The 12,912-nt window shown below is 43.4% G+C and overlaps 1 protein-coding gene across 1 annotated transcript in view; it reads right to left on the reverse strand.

Moving 5' to 3' along the window:
• The window catches only part of NCAPD3 (non-SMC condensin II complex subunit D3), a 30,128-nt gene continuing 17,216 nt past the window's right edge, over positions 1–12,912 (reverse strand). Inside the window, exons 20-35 of the mRNA XM_064470962.1 lie at positions 11,934–12,041; positions 11,312–11,423; positions 11,109–11,216; positions 9,839–10,077; positions 9,014–9,093; positions 7,580–7,717; positions 7,136–7,269; positions 6,799–6,998; positions 6,082–6,192; positions 5,508–5,666; positions 4,554–4,714; positions 4,176–4,315; positions 3,972–4,049; positions 989–1,063; positions 825–885; positions 1–732 (exon numbers count right to left, since the gene is read on the reverse strand). Of these exons, the coding sequence (XP_064327032.1) occupies positions 621–732; positions 825–885; positions 989–1,063; positions 3,972–4,049; positions 4,176–4,315; positions 4,554–4,714; positions 5,508–5,666; positions 6,082–6,192; positions 6,799–6,998; positions 7,136–7,269; positions 7,580–7,717; positions 9,014–9,093; positions 9,839–10,077; positions 11,109–11,216; positions 11,312–11,423; positions 11,934–12,041 (2,016 nt within the window). The 3' untranslated portion in view covers positions 1–620. The remainder of the gene's footprint in view (positions 733–824; positions 886–988; positions 1,064–3,971; positions 4,050–4,175; positions 4,316–4,553; positions 4,715–5,507; positions 5,667–6,081; positions 6,193–6,798; positions 6,999–7,135; positions 7,270–7,579; positions 7,718–9,013; positions 9,094–9,838; positions 10,078–11,108; positions 11,217–11,311; positions 11,424–11,933; positions 12,042–12,912) is intronic.

Consider the following 12,912-nt stretch of genomic DNA (forward strand, 5'->3'; position numbering starts at 1 on the left):
TGGAATTAATTCTGTAACCATTTATTTTCATAAAATTTTAATAGTTGGAAATAACATAGTTCAAGAATGGAAATATTCCATATAAAAGAACATTAAGGCTGTTCATACACACAGGAGTTCGCACAACAAATAAGAGGTGATGTAGCGTGCAATTACCAGATTTAGGGGTGTGGCAGTGACAAGCTGTTTTACCTTTGTTCAAATTAAAGCAGCTGTAGTATATAACCAAGAGGGACAATGAGGGATCGAGTGAATAAGCTGAGCCACTCACTTCCCTGCAAGCTGTGATAAATGCATTTATTGCTAAGCTTGTGGCAACATTATGCTCCTGCTTTTCCAAATGGACAAATTATACATCCTGTGAGTGAAGAGCAAGCCTCTCTTTATACTGCAGCTTTCTAGCACTCCAGTGAGCTTTGTCAACAGCAGCAGTTTATAATACATACAGGCATTAACGCGGGATTTGTATGCCCATATTCCAGATAGTTTCACGTAAAAACCAAATAAGAATAGATAAGGAAGGAAGGACGGACATGTGCCCACAATGATTTGTAACTACAGAGGAAAAGGACAGATTTCAGGCAACATGATGATTCTGTACAAAAAGTTCAATGAAAGGATCAGTTGTCTGGTTTCAATGGAGTTCTCCTCTGGGACCGTCTCAGAGGGACACGTTGGCTGCTTTTTTTCCTTGCTGGGGATTCTATTTTCCACTCCCGTGGCAGGGATGGGCTAGAAGAATGAAGCAGAATGACCATTTATTTGAAAGCACTTAACCAGTCTTCCTCACTGTGATTACTCTTTCAGACCTGCGCTGAACTTACAGTTTCTCTGGTGATGTCAAACAGATAACATCTCTTGCCTTGTCCTCATCCTCTTTATTCTCTGCAAATAAAGCATATATTTTCATATTTTAAAAAAAATGCCACAGATTTGATCATCTGGGGGTTTTTCCCCCCCTCAAGTTAGAATTACAAAAATAACTTGCCTGGAGCTGAACCGGGTGTCTGCGTCAAGCTGATGTAACTGACCCCAGCACCAAAAGTCAAGTCATTAATGCTCTCTGAAAGAAAAAGCACATATTAGCAGTCAGCTTGTGACATAGCCAGAGGGCAAGGCATGCTGTAGTAGAACACTTAAGTGTCACGCAGTAAGTAAATCCAGTTAATTACAAGCACATACACATCTCTCTTTTCCAGGCCAGTACATCTCAGTGTCTCCTGTCCAGCCTCAAAATTACGTGCTGAATCTGATGGCCCGTCTGTGCACATCAGCTTCATGCTCCAGACTTACAGCCTTCCTCATATGTGCCAGAAATTAATCTAAATATGGGACCTCCTTGTCCCTACCTAGGGAGGGCCACACCTTCCACCGAAGCTTTGCCATCATTCACAACGACATGTTAGATTCAGACCATTGCTTTGCCTAGACAAGGCGGAACACGGGACCCCTGGAGGCTGACAAAGAACCCGAACAGCCCTTCTGTAAGGAACTGCCTGCAGCCAGAAAAGAGGAGCCACTTGACAAGCAGGCTAGGTAGAATTTAGCTTGCCTGAATAGGCCGTAGTTGTCAGCTGTCTCTCTTCCTGTCATTTATCTCAGGAGAGATGTCACAATATTCAGATTTTACTTTATTCAATGCTCTGTTTTATGCTGATGTTTCCCAGAATCTTTCACAAGGAATTAAGGTAGAAAGCACTTTATAGGGCAGGAGTTGGAAACTCTGCTAAAAGGACTTCTCCCTACAGACTAACCGGGTTTGCTCTTTAACTACTTTCCTGTCCTGAAAGGGAATCACTGAAGCTTGTATAGTGGAAATCCAACTTGATCTACCTATCTATCTGCCTTAGTTGGCCTCTGCATCTCTCAAGACTGACCTGCAAGCGTCCTGACTTTGTGCAGCGTGTGCTGTAACAAGATATCTTGGTTAACAAGAAGTTTGTGTGAAAGGAAGGAAGGGAGGAAGGAAATGGTAGAGGGCTGTCATCAAGTAGGGCTTCCCATGGAATCGAAGGTGGTATCTCCACAATACATATTTATGTACCCGAGTGAAGCAATCTATGCTCGCCCAGACCCCCGACCCAGTCTCAGAGTAACGAGCAGGAGTTTAAGAGGAGACCCAAAGACAGCAGGGGAGAGAGTGACAGAACAGTCGAATAAGGCAAATTAAAAGAGAGACAGCTGTTCTTAACATCTCAAGTACAAAATGGTTTACACAGAACTGCATCTCCAATAGTTTTACGATGATATACCAGAAAAATAAGAGTGTTTTGATTGTCTATCAGCCTTCAAGACCCAGCGCCACCATGCAGATGGCTCAACACACGCTAACTGAAGCGATGATACTGCTCTGTACAGTTTGTCTCCCTGCTGAAGGACACATGCTGCCTTGAAGCAAAGTAGGAATTCAGCCCTAGTACCACTGCAGATTAACATTCTTCCTCCTTTTTTACCATATGGTGCTTAAGAGAAACAGCCGTGCAAGCTTCCAGACAGAGATATGGCGCTTAAAGATTTCTGCTCTCTAAAAACATGCCCCCAAATTTTTTTGTACAAAGATCATTGCTTGTTGCTCAGGCAGCAAAGAGAAACATGGAGGCAGACAAATCTAGCCAAACAGCAGAGCATACAGGGAAGGGTCAGATTTTCCAGTGGATGCACATCACTGCTGCTGGTTTGCTCCTGCCTGCTCGCAGATGTCAGGTACTTGCAGACTGCCGCAGAGCCGACTGCCTTATTGGCTACGTGTCGTTTGCTCTCCTGTGTGCGTGCAGGTCAGGTGTTTGCACACACACAGGCAGAGAGTGCAGCCAGACACCTGTGCTTCTGGAACATCCACCCCTCCCCGCAGCAATTCACAACTGCCTAATGAGAGATGACCTGTCAGACCCTCGCCTGTACTCCCAGCTTAACCGGAGCTCTCTCATGAGGGTGCTCATCACACTCACAATTCACACTACAATGGAGATGCCCTAAAGGAGTTCAGCAGCGAATTAACAGAAACGAAGGGGATCTACTGCTGGAGCTCAGCTCCGTTTGTGCTTCACTCTAACTGCCTCTTGTGCTTGCAGAAAGTGACACTGCAGAGTGCTGTGGGGCTGTCAGAAAGCATTCCAATAAAACCTAACTTCTGAAGGTCAGGTTTTGCGAGAGGGCAATTCAGCTGCAGTGGACATGAGCGCAGCAGGCTCTCACAATTTGTGTATTAGAGATTCCTCTCTGTGTTTTTAGTTTAATTTCCACAGCAGAGAAAAAACCCAAATCATTCCTTCTCCAATGCTCAGTTCAGTTCTTTCTTAGGGTAGAATGTGCACACACACACTCACGAATGACCGCGCAGGTTATTAATCCCACTTGAGCAGACCTCTGTTCTCTTGCAGTTGTCACAGGTCACTATCTGCTCTAGAAGCAGGTCGTAGCTCACCTGAGATCCTTTCTTTGGACAACAGGAACCCCCTGTCTTAGGGCCAAAGGGGGACTGGACCTTGAGTATTTCCCCCCACAGAAGGGTTCTGTAATTCAGCCTAGAAACGCTATGCTATGCTTCCAGAGTTAAGGAGAGCAAGTGTCTCAATGCAACAGAATCTTGCGTGCTTTGGGCAATGCATACTATTAAGAAACCCTGACAACATGCCTCCTCGGCACCCCAGAGCTGATGAAGGAAAAAAGGGCAGTAGCTCTGTTACTTCAGCAGCCTGAAATAAAAGCTCTCCTGCGCTGACTCGTTATTATAATACCCTGTGGATGTAAATGGAGACCATACCAGACTGTGCTTTCCTATGTACATCATTCATCTGAGACCTTCAATTTCAGAACAGTTCTTATTTACTACCGCCAATTAGATAAATATATAATCTATACCTATCAATGACCAATTTTCTCTGCTCTTTACGGGAGCCATGCACTGCTACCTCTCTCAGAGAATGAGTGCTCAGCCCAATTTGGAACGGGTTTCTTTGGGTCACACTTACTTTCTGGTGTGCTGATTGCACGGCCCACCACAGGAACATTTCCTCCGGCAGACTGTTGATTCAGGCTCTGAAAGGATACTAGAAATAACAAAGAAATAATTAAGAATAGTAATGTATTCACTTAGAGACCTCAAGGGTCTAACAATCAGGCTGCGTCAGCTAAACGCTGTCCAATGCCAGATCAGTTTGCAGCAAGCTTCCTACCTTGCTTGCTGCCAGTTGCGCTTGATGGAAGCGATGCAGCCGATAAAATCCCTCCAACACTCTTGCTGCGTTGCTTGCTTCTGGCTTCCATTGCTTTCCTGGCAGAGTTCAGGATGGCAAGTGTGCTCAAGGATGCTGGCCTATAGGGCAAAAAAGGCGACAGAAACAGTGGTGATTTCCTTCTGCAAGCCCAGATGAGGTACATGTAATGAGGAGAGTCGCATCCCCTCCCAATTCCTTATGATGTTAAACACCAAATGTAATGGAGCACATTATGCTGCAACACTGGTGAGTTTCATACCACTAAGGAAGGAGTGGATAAGCAGAGCAATAGCCCTGCAGAATACCATAACCGATGATATAAACAGAAACCCATACCTGCGACTGAGTATCGGCTCTTTCAGAACATCAGCACTAGGTGTAGAAGGCACAGAGGAAGGACTTGATCTAAACGGCAAGGACTGTCTTCCACGTACAGGAGACTGAGCATTATTATTCCAGCCACCAGAAGGTACAGCTGTCTCCGAAGATGGAGGTCGCTACAGAAAACAGGAGAAAAGATCATATGTCTAACAACAGATACAAGTATAGAAAATCCTAGATACAAGCTGGTTAGACCTACGTGCTGTGTGATTAAGAACTGCCCTTTGTGTGATGGACGTAAAGGGGTGCTAGGGAGAAAGAATTTATCGGCCAAAATTTTAACAAGAAGCGAATAGGAAGTTTTGATGGGATACATATGTCCCAGTTTAGAGGTCTATATATAGGTGCTCTTTTAAAGCCAGCAGAGAGAGAAAGGCACTTCCAGGGTAAAAATCATCTCATCTTAAGGTAGGTATCTAGAATAGTTCAGGACAATCGACCCAGGCACATATCTATTTCTTTACATTGACTTTAAAAGAGGATCTGTATCATCAGGAGATATTTAAGTTTCCACTCTGTGTGCACCTACAGTCAGACAAAATGAACCCTTCTCTTTGACCTGTTTTCATCTTTAGCACCCTGGGAACAGAGAGCAATATGACACGTAAGCACAGCATCCAGTGGCAAATCAGACTTGGAGACTTGGTTTTCCCTTGAAATTTAATTCTTTTTACATTAATTGTTTGCTGCTCCTCTTTGCCTAACGCATGTTGTTTGCTGTCATTCTAAGCGTATCAAATGGCTCTGAAACCACAGCTTCTGTCAGCACATGCGAAGAAGTATGAGAACATTACATAACCATTCTGTTAGAAGCGCTGTAACAAGGTCCACAGACATACAGAGCCTGGGTGTTATGCCTGCACACATTTTAGCAGAGGACAGAACGTGTACAGAGTTAATGGCACCAACCACCTCTGCCTGCGCTGCCGAGACCTGCTCTTGGTCTGACTCCTTCTCCCTGGCCAGCTGCTCTTCATATTTCTTCATATCGTACTCCAGCTCGGCTGCCAGCTGCTTGTCCACAGCAAAGAAGTCTTTGATTTCATTTCGGTAATCTTGCATCATTTCCTGGAGCAATAAGGAATGTTTAAACTCTTTCAGAAATCTCTCCTGACTACTGATTCATGTCTCCATTCAGATCACAGCTGCTTAAGTGCAAAAGGAAATACCAGTTGGTAGAGCAGAGGTGTTTTTAACAGACTAAGAGTTTCGATTCCAATTTGTACTTCAGAACATGAAAAAGCTTTCCAGCATTCAAGCTTTCTGCCCACGTTCCACTGAGGAGGCTCACACGTAACACACTGTGAGATCCTTATCTAAAATCCCTCCACCTCCCACATTATTTAACACAGTGGCAGTGTCACAACATCATATGCCTTCTAAATTTCCTTCTAAGAAGGCTGTTCGTTCCATTACTGGTTGCACATCTAACACATTAACTCAAGAGAGGAAAAAAATAAAAACCCAACAAGAAAACACTTACCCGTAGGTAGTTCATAAGGTCCCTAAGAGCTGGGATTCTCTTCTGCTCCATCAAAGACTTCAGTGACGTGATTACTGGGATGATATTTTCTATGAAGTTCTTCTTCTGAACCTTTATTTGAACAAGGCATGAACAGTTACATGATGCAATAAAGGAGAAGCCATTCTGCGGTTAGATGAATGGCCTCAGTGTGAGGAGTTATCACTCCACGGCAAGGGAATTACCGCAATTAAGCCTGCTCTTAACGCCGCATGCGTGTACACAAGCTTTTAGCCTAAGTGGAGTCTTTTAAGATACATCACTAATTCAATCAGTTCTCACACTGAAGGCAAAGTGCCAGAAGGTGCACCAAAAACCATTGTTATGCTCAAATGGTTTACCAGTAAGAGACCTGTGGAACAAAATCAAGCCTAGCATAGTTTCACTGACTTTACAGGAAATGCATTTCTGACCACTCCAGCTGACCCCTCAAGTACAAACCCTTCACAAATTTAGCCTTTATGTTTTGTTTTTGCAGCGTGCGGTGCTTCCACAGGTGCCCTCAGATCAGAGTGGGCCTACAGACAGAGCCTGAGCCACAGCCTCCTAGCACAGCATGTCAGTGGCATTGCTGTGTTACTTGGATCATTTGTGCACAAGTTTCTCTGTCGCAGAAAGGTCAGATCCTCCCAGCATGGTGGCCAGCCCCCTTCCCACACCAGATCAAGTGCCATTCACCTGCGAGATGAGCTTTTTTTGGGCCACCTGCATGACAGCACTGGCCATCGCCATTTCGTCATCATCAGGCTGAATGTCTTCATTGGGTTTTGACCTCATAGTTGATAGCTTGATTTCTTTGCAGCTAAGGACTGCAAACGTATCCGAGAGCAGATCACTGGCTTCCAGGTCCAATGGAAGGACCTTATCCACAAAGCATGCTGGAACACACAGGGAGAAATAAGAAGTGTTTTACTGGAAACAGCAGTGCCAGTGAAGACAGGAAGATAACATGGCTGGATCAAGAGCCTAATGGTTTTATACAAACACCAGCTCTTTTCTAAAGACAGACCCTTACCTAGGATGCTGTAGCTGATCCTTGTTGTAATGTTGAACCTCTGCTCGTCTGTAAAGTGGTCTAGCAGGAACTTGTAGATATGCATCCTTTTTTCTTTGTTATCTTTTCCCTTCAGAGAAAAGAGATTCTTCGCCCTGTGGTAGAGCAAGACATTTTACAAGGGCTGAGTCACATTATGTGAACCGACAGAAGTAATAAGGCTTTAAATCAGCAAGGAATATTTAAATGTCACTTTCAAGACCCATAAACCTGTCAGGATACCACACAGTCCCACAAATTACATGCAGAAGTCCTCCCAGAAGTGTCACAAGGAAGGCAGGACACTCTTCGTGTAACAGCTTCCCTAAGCTGTTTTCACCCTATTTCACACATAATTATGAACTGCCACGAGCACCAGGCAGCCCATCATTTAGCAAAAAGGAGATAGGAGTATGCTTAACTGACCGCACGCTCTGGGGGAACCTGTTGTACTTCTCGTGTTTCTCATAGCTATTGAAATGGAAGATGCACTCAATGAAGTATTGGGAGAACACTAGTGGATTCCTCTTCAGTAAGAGGTGCACCAGGCAGAACTCTGCAAACCTGGAAAGGAGGAAGAGGAAGAACTTATCAGGCAGCTTCTAAAAGCCAGTACTGAAATACAGCATAGGGTTCACAAGTTGTAAAGCAGGAGGACAGTTTTCCTCTGCCAAGTCTCCCTCAATACCCCATTTAATCCTTGCCCAGCTCCATCTGGGCTTGAACAAGGTTATCAGCTCATTGACTTTAAGCCTTTTTTTCATCCAGAAAGAGACAGACATTTTCAGCATCCACAATACTACTACATTTTTTTGCCATTGTAAACAGAGACAGAAATAAATTTGAACTTGAATCCAGGCACACCACTTCCGTTATTTGAATAACTGAAGCCCCACTGCGGCTGAGACACTTGGAGTACTCTGCAAAAAGTTATCACCAAAAGTCCTGCAAGAGCTGCAAGTCAATCCCAGATATGATGAACGTGTTTCGGTCAGGATGCAGTCACTGAATGCAGATGCAAAGAAGTCTCCCAAAGAAATAGCACCTTGTTCCTTAGCTAAAGCTTTAGGAATGTCAGTGTTGCAATGCCACCATCTACTGGAAAGACATTTTTATATTAAAAACTCACTGAAGAGAAAAGATAGCGTGAATATGCACTAGTAAGCAACGATAGGTTGATGGCCTTGGAAACACCAATCTTCAGATTGATTGTTCCAGGTAGAAACAAGTAGCAAGGTGTCCAAGCCTCCTCTGCATCCAGCATCCCTGCATGAACTTCCATCCTTAGAGAAACCTGCCCACTCTCATTTCTCACATAACAGAGCACCCTGAGACTTTGAAACCTACAAAAACCACATAAACATGCGCTTAAAGCCAGTGTGCGTAACTTCTCTTACATGTCAAAGTATTACAAAATGTGGTAAGAGGCTTAAAAAGACAAGGCATGCCATGGCAGAAAAAAAAAAGAATATTTAATCCTAATCCTAAAATGAAACCAGCACTTAAGACAGAGCCTATTAGAGAATCACAAGGAAGATTTCATAAAGGCTTGTTTCAAAAAATTCCTTTTTTTCTGGATAAGTGAGAGTCAAAATTAGAGCAGAGCTGCGTGTTTTGACAACAGCCAAGAACACACAGCTTGCTGCTTTGGGACCTTCCAATGGCATGGAAAGGGGTTCACCACTCCTTTGCTCCCACTGCAGACCCTAAAGCGTGAAGCGTGAAGTAGAAGTGAAGAGGTTAATGGGATGGTCATTGCTCTCTCACTGAAATTTGTCTTTGCATGTGGAAGGTGCAAGACTGAGACTGGTTTTGAGTACATCTCTGGTTTTACATCTGTTTTACAGATGAGTATTTTACCTGGCAATATCTGTATTTGGATCCACCAAGACACTGATAAAATGGAAGAAGAGACAGTCTTTCCATTTCACAAACTCCTCCTGTAAGAAATCGGCAAGACAATAAATTAGCAACCTGGTTCAGGAACGAACCTAGCGTGAACTTTCAGACTCTAGTCAGGATAATATCTAATGGAGCCTAGCAGAATGTACATATGTACATCAGGCAAACGAGCAAGCTATACAGTTTCACCTGGAGGTACACAAAATAAACCCCACGATGACAATGTTTTGGAGAATGCTTTAAAGAGCATAAATGCCACAGCAGCAAGCATCTAGGTTTACCACAGGTATCAATAAAAAGTAGAAACATGAAAAATCTGTTCTCCCATCCCAAGGCACACATGCTCTTCAACACTGTTCTCAGAGCCAAATGCACTCCAAATCTGCCTTGGTTGGCTTCATATGAACATTGGGAGGGTAAACATTTTGAGCCTCTCAACATTTACATCTTTAGAACAGTAAGCAGAGCCGGTAGGAAAAAAAGGTGATGTTATGCTTGTTATATTCATTCATATAGGAGTGACATTGAAGGGAATTCAAAGGAACAAAGAGAAGACAGGAGAAGAGGTAACTATTGACTAAAAATAATCTCATTATCCATCTGTGTTAAGCGTCCTATATATGATCTCTGCCTAGCCAGCAAAAAACCCAAAAGCAGTAACAAAATACATAGTTTAAAGTCTTCTTGATTAAGTGCAGATTAATCAAGGTACAAGCAATACACCCACTGGTCAGGTTGCCAGCTGAAGTGGGTTCTCAGGTACGTGCGTAGGACTCTATTTACCTGCAGAAGGTTGGTAAGCAGGATTAGGGTCTGCTTACGGATGAAGGGATTTGGGTCCTTCAGACACAACGAGATGTTGGGAATGTATCTGTCCACCATGGACGTGTAACGGATACAGAGATCACACATAACGATGATAACGTTATTGCGAACAGCCACATCACATGACACCTCCAGTTCTCGAGCTAGAGCTGCAATGCATTTCTTTGCCAGATCCTCATGCTGTAAACACAATTTACCTGTGAAACAGAGATGAGGCTGCCAGTGCTGTGACTATATTCTTCTTCCTAAGCACCACAGCCCAGCTTACTGCCTCCTTTGAGTCCAATATGATGAGCCAAGAAAGGAATCAGGAAGTAAACAGGGGAATAAACAAGAAACACATGCTGAAACTCGATGAGCAATCCGCACGATCTCTCAAAGAAATGATACTTCAAGGAGTTCTTCCAAACTCCTCTTAGACCTATAGTGTGGGTCTCTCTGCCAAATTCCCTCCCTCACAGAGAACTATTTCTGTGTACAGGGTATTATTCAAAGCAGCTAAAAAGAACAGCCCCAGCTGTCATAGGCATAGCAGGGAGACACCCACCTCTAAAAGTATCACTAAACCGACTTAATATAAAATAGCCTGCATTCTAACAGTACTTCTCCCTAACTGTTTTTCAGCTCTGTACAAAAGTATTAAGCTTCCCAAAGCAGTTAAGGAAAGAATAAGACTATCTGTCTGCAAGAGAAGACACTTGTTCCTAACCACAGAGGTACTGCAAAGCCAGAACTTTCACTTAGTGCTCTCCCTAATACCGGAGACATAGTTTGACCAGGCTTCTATCACAAAAACCCTCTTCGTTTGTGCTGAGGAAAACAAGTAACTGCGTGCAGTCATTCTGCTCTAAACTGCACCAAAAGCACCGGGTTTTCTTCCTCCTCTGCTGAGCACCTCACTACATGTAAGACGATCCTTCAGCCAGACAGCAAACAACTTCAAATGCAAGTACAGTACAATTCTGGAGGTCATTGCGAATTACTAATCACTATTAATGAATGCATTAACCACCTTGAGGAGCAGTCACATAGATGGCAGTATTTTTATGGTTTGTGCAACTTGTTACCATGGATAATTGCATTGCTAAAAGCTATGAGCTGAGGCAATTCAAATGTTGAGCACTGTGGCTATCTGTTACAACCGACACAGTTTTTGAGCAGGACTTTAACCAGAAAGGCTGAGAACCGGATAGATGAGGGCACGCTTCTACTGCGGGATGGCACTCACCTAGAGTAATGAACGCATGAGCTCTGATAACTGGAGTCATGGCTGACCCTCTGAACTGGGACAGTGGCTGAGAAGCTGGAATTTCCTCTCCATCTGGAGAATTAGACACTAGAAAAGAACAGGTCAGGAATGAAAACATGCTTTTCTGGTGAACAGTGTTGTCTGTAAATGCAAAACTAAAGGCAGCAAGGAGAGCGCCTCACATTGGTCCTCGTTGACAGAAGCCAGAATGGACTGAATCAAAAGAAAGATGCGTTTCTCCACTTTGGCTGGACACAGCTGCGCAGCCTCACCCAAGATGAAGAGGTGCCTCACCTACAGAGATAAAGCAACACTGCAGTCAAAAGGCAATGGCTGAGCTGCAAATTAACTCAGCAGGAGTCGGTATCGTCCTTCTCCAAAAACAACTGAGCATTCCTTCAGTCCTTTCAAGAAGACAGTGGCTAGAGTGCAGAAGATGAAGCTTTGAAACAGAAATGGGGTGTGTGTTTAATACGCTAAAACACTCCTCAGAGCATTCTATGCGTTTTGCAGACTTACTTCCCAAACAGCTCACCTAAGAAGTATGAGTGGAAAAGCAAAGAAAAAACCAAGTCATTTTATTAAAAACACATGGAGTATCATATCCTTAATGCAATTGCTGATGTATAAAACTGCTGTATGCTCCCAGGCCCACAAATACCAGATTTCATTACGAGCTTACACACAAAGCACACACATCAGCATTTTCCTACGTAACACAGTTATTGGCGTGAACTTTAAGGAACGCCAATTCCAACTACGCCTACATCCTTTGACCAACCTGTGAAGGGGAACCAAACTTACCAAGAGATCTTCTTGCAGCTGCTCTGCTCCACCCTCTTTGAGGACTATATTGGAAATATAGCTTTCACAGGTGGATACTAAATCTCCACACACCTGGTTGAGCAGCTCCTGTTCCATAATTAAAGAAAATTAATTTGGCACTTTATTAATTAGAGAAAATGTGGCTGTAATACCTGTCCACACATGAATCCCTGATCTGAAAGTCCTTACATGCTTATAATAATGTAGGTCCTATTGAAATCAATCACACAGTGCCTCAGAGCTTTACAGTTCTTCCTCCACATCAAAGGATGTGTGCAAGTGTCAAAACACCTTGGAGAATCTGGCTTCTAACGATCCACAGGCCTGAGTTTACTTCATTATAGAAATCACACAGATTTAAATAAAAGGGATTTAGGCGACTGTTTCATGTATATCCAACACATTTGAGGTTGTCTGTGTGAATTTTTAATTGTTGTTTGGAAAATGCAGTTCCATTCAAATGAAAACACGATGCAAATTCCAAGGGGTGGAGGGGAAACAAAGCAAGCTAATAGTCTACCAGAGGGTAATGAAAATAAAGCATCGTTTCCCTTTTTCTACCATCTAAAACTGGTAACGTAAGAAATCAAATACACATATGTATGGCAGCTAGGCTGTTAGAACTGCTGAAGTGACCAATGTACGGGAACATCTGCACTGGGTTGTAAGCCAACACACTGTGATGGCTACAGGGGGCCTACAAGGGAGGGATACCTGATGGCTACAGGGAAGCCTGCAAGGGAGGATTTTCTGACTGTCAGTTTAAAAAAAAAAGAAACCATCAAACCACCCTGGCTTCTGAAGCACAGAGAGTGCAGATTTCCATACCATTTACTAAACTTTACTGGGATGGCTATTATAAAATAGCTGTCATCAATATTGAAAAAGAAATATAACACATACACAAAGTGAAATCATTAGCAAGAGACCCCTGCATCGGTTTTAGCTTCTTTATGAC

Source organism: Phalacrocorax carbo, chromosome 21, assembly GCF_963921805.1.
Source record: "Phalacrocorax carbo chromosome 21, bPhaCar2.1, whole genome shotgun sequence".
NCBI lineage: Eukaryota > Metazoa > Chordata > Aves > Suliformes > Phalacrocoracidae > Phalacrocorax > Phalacrocorax carbo.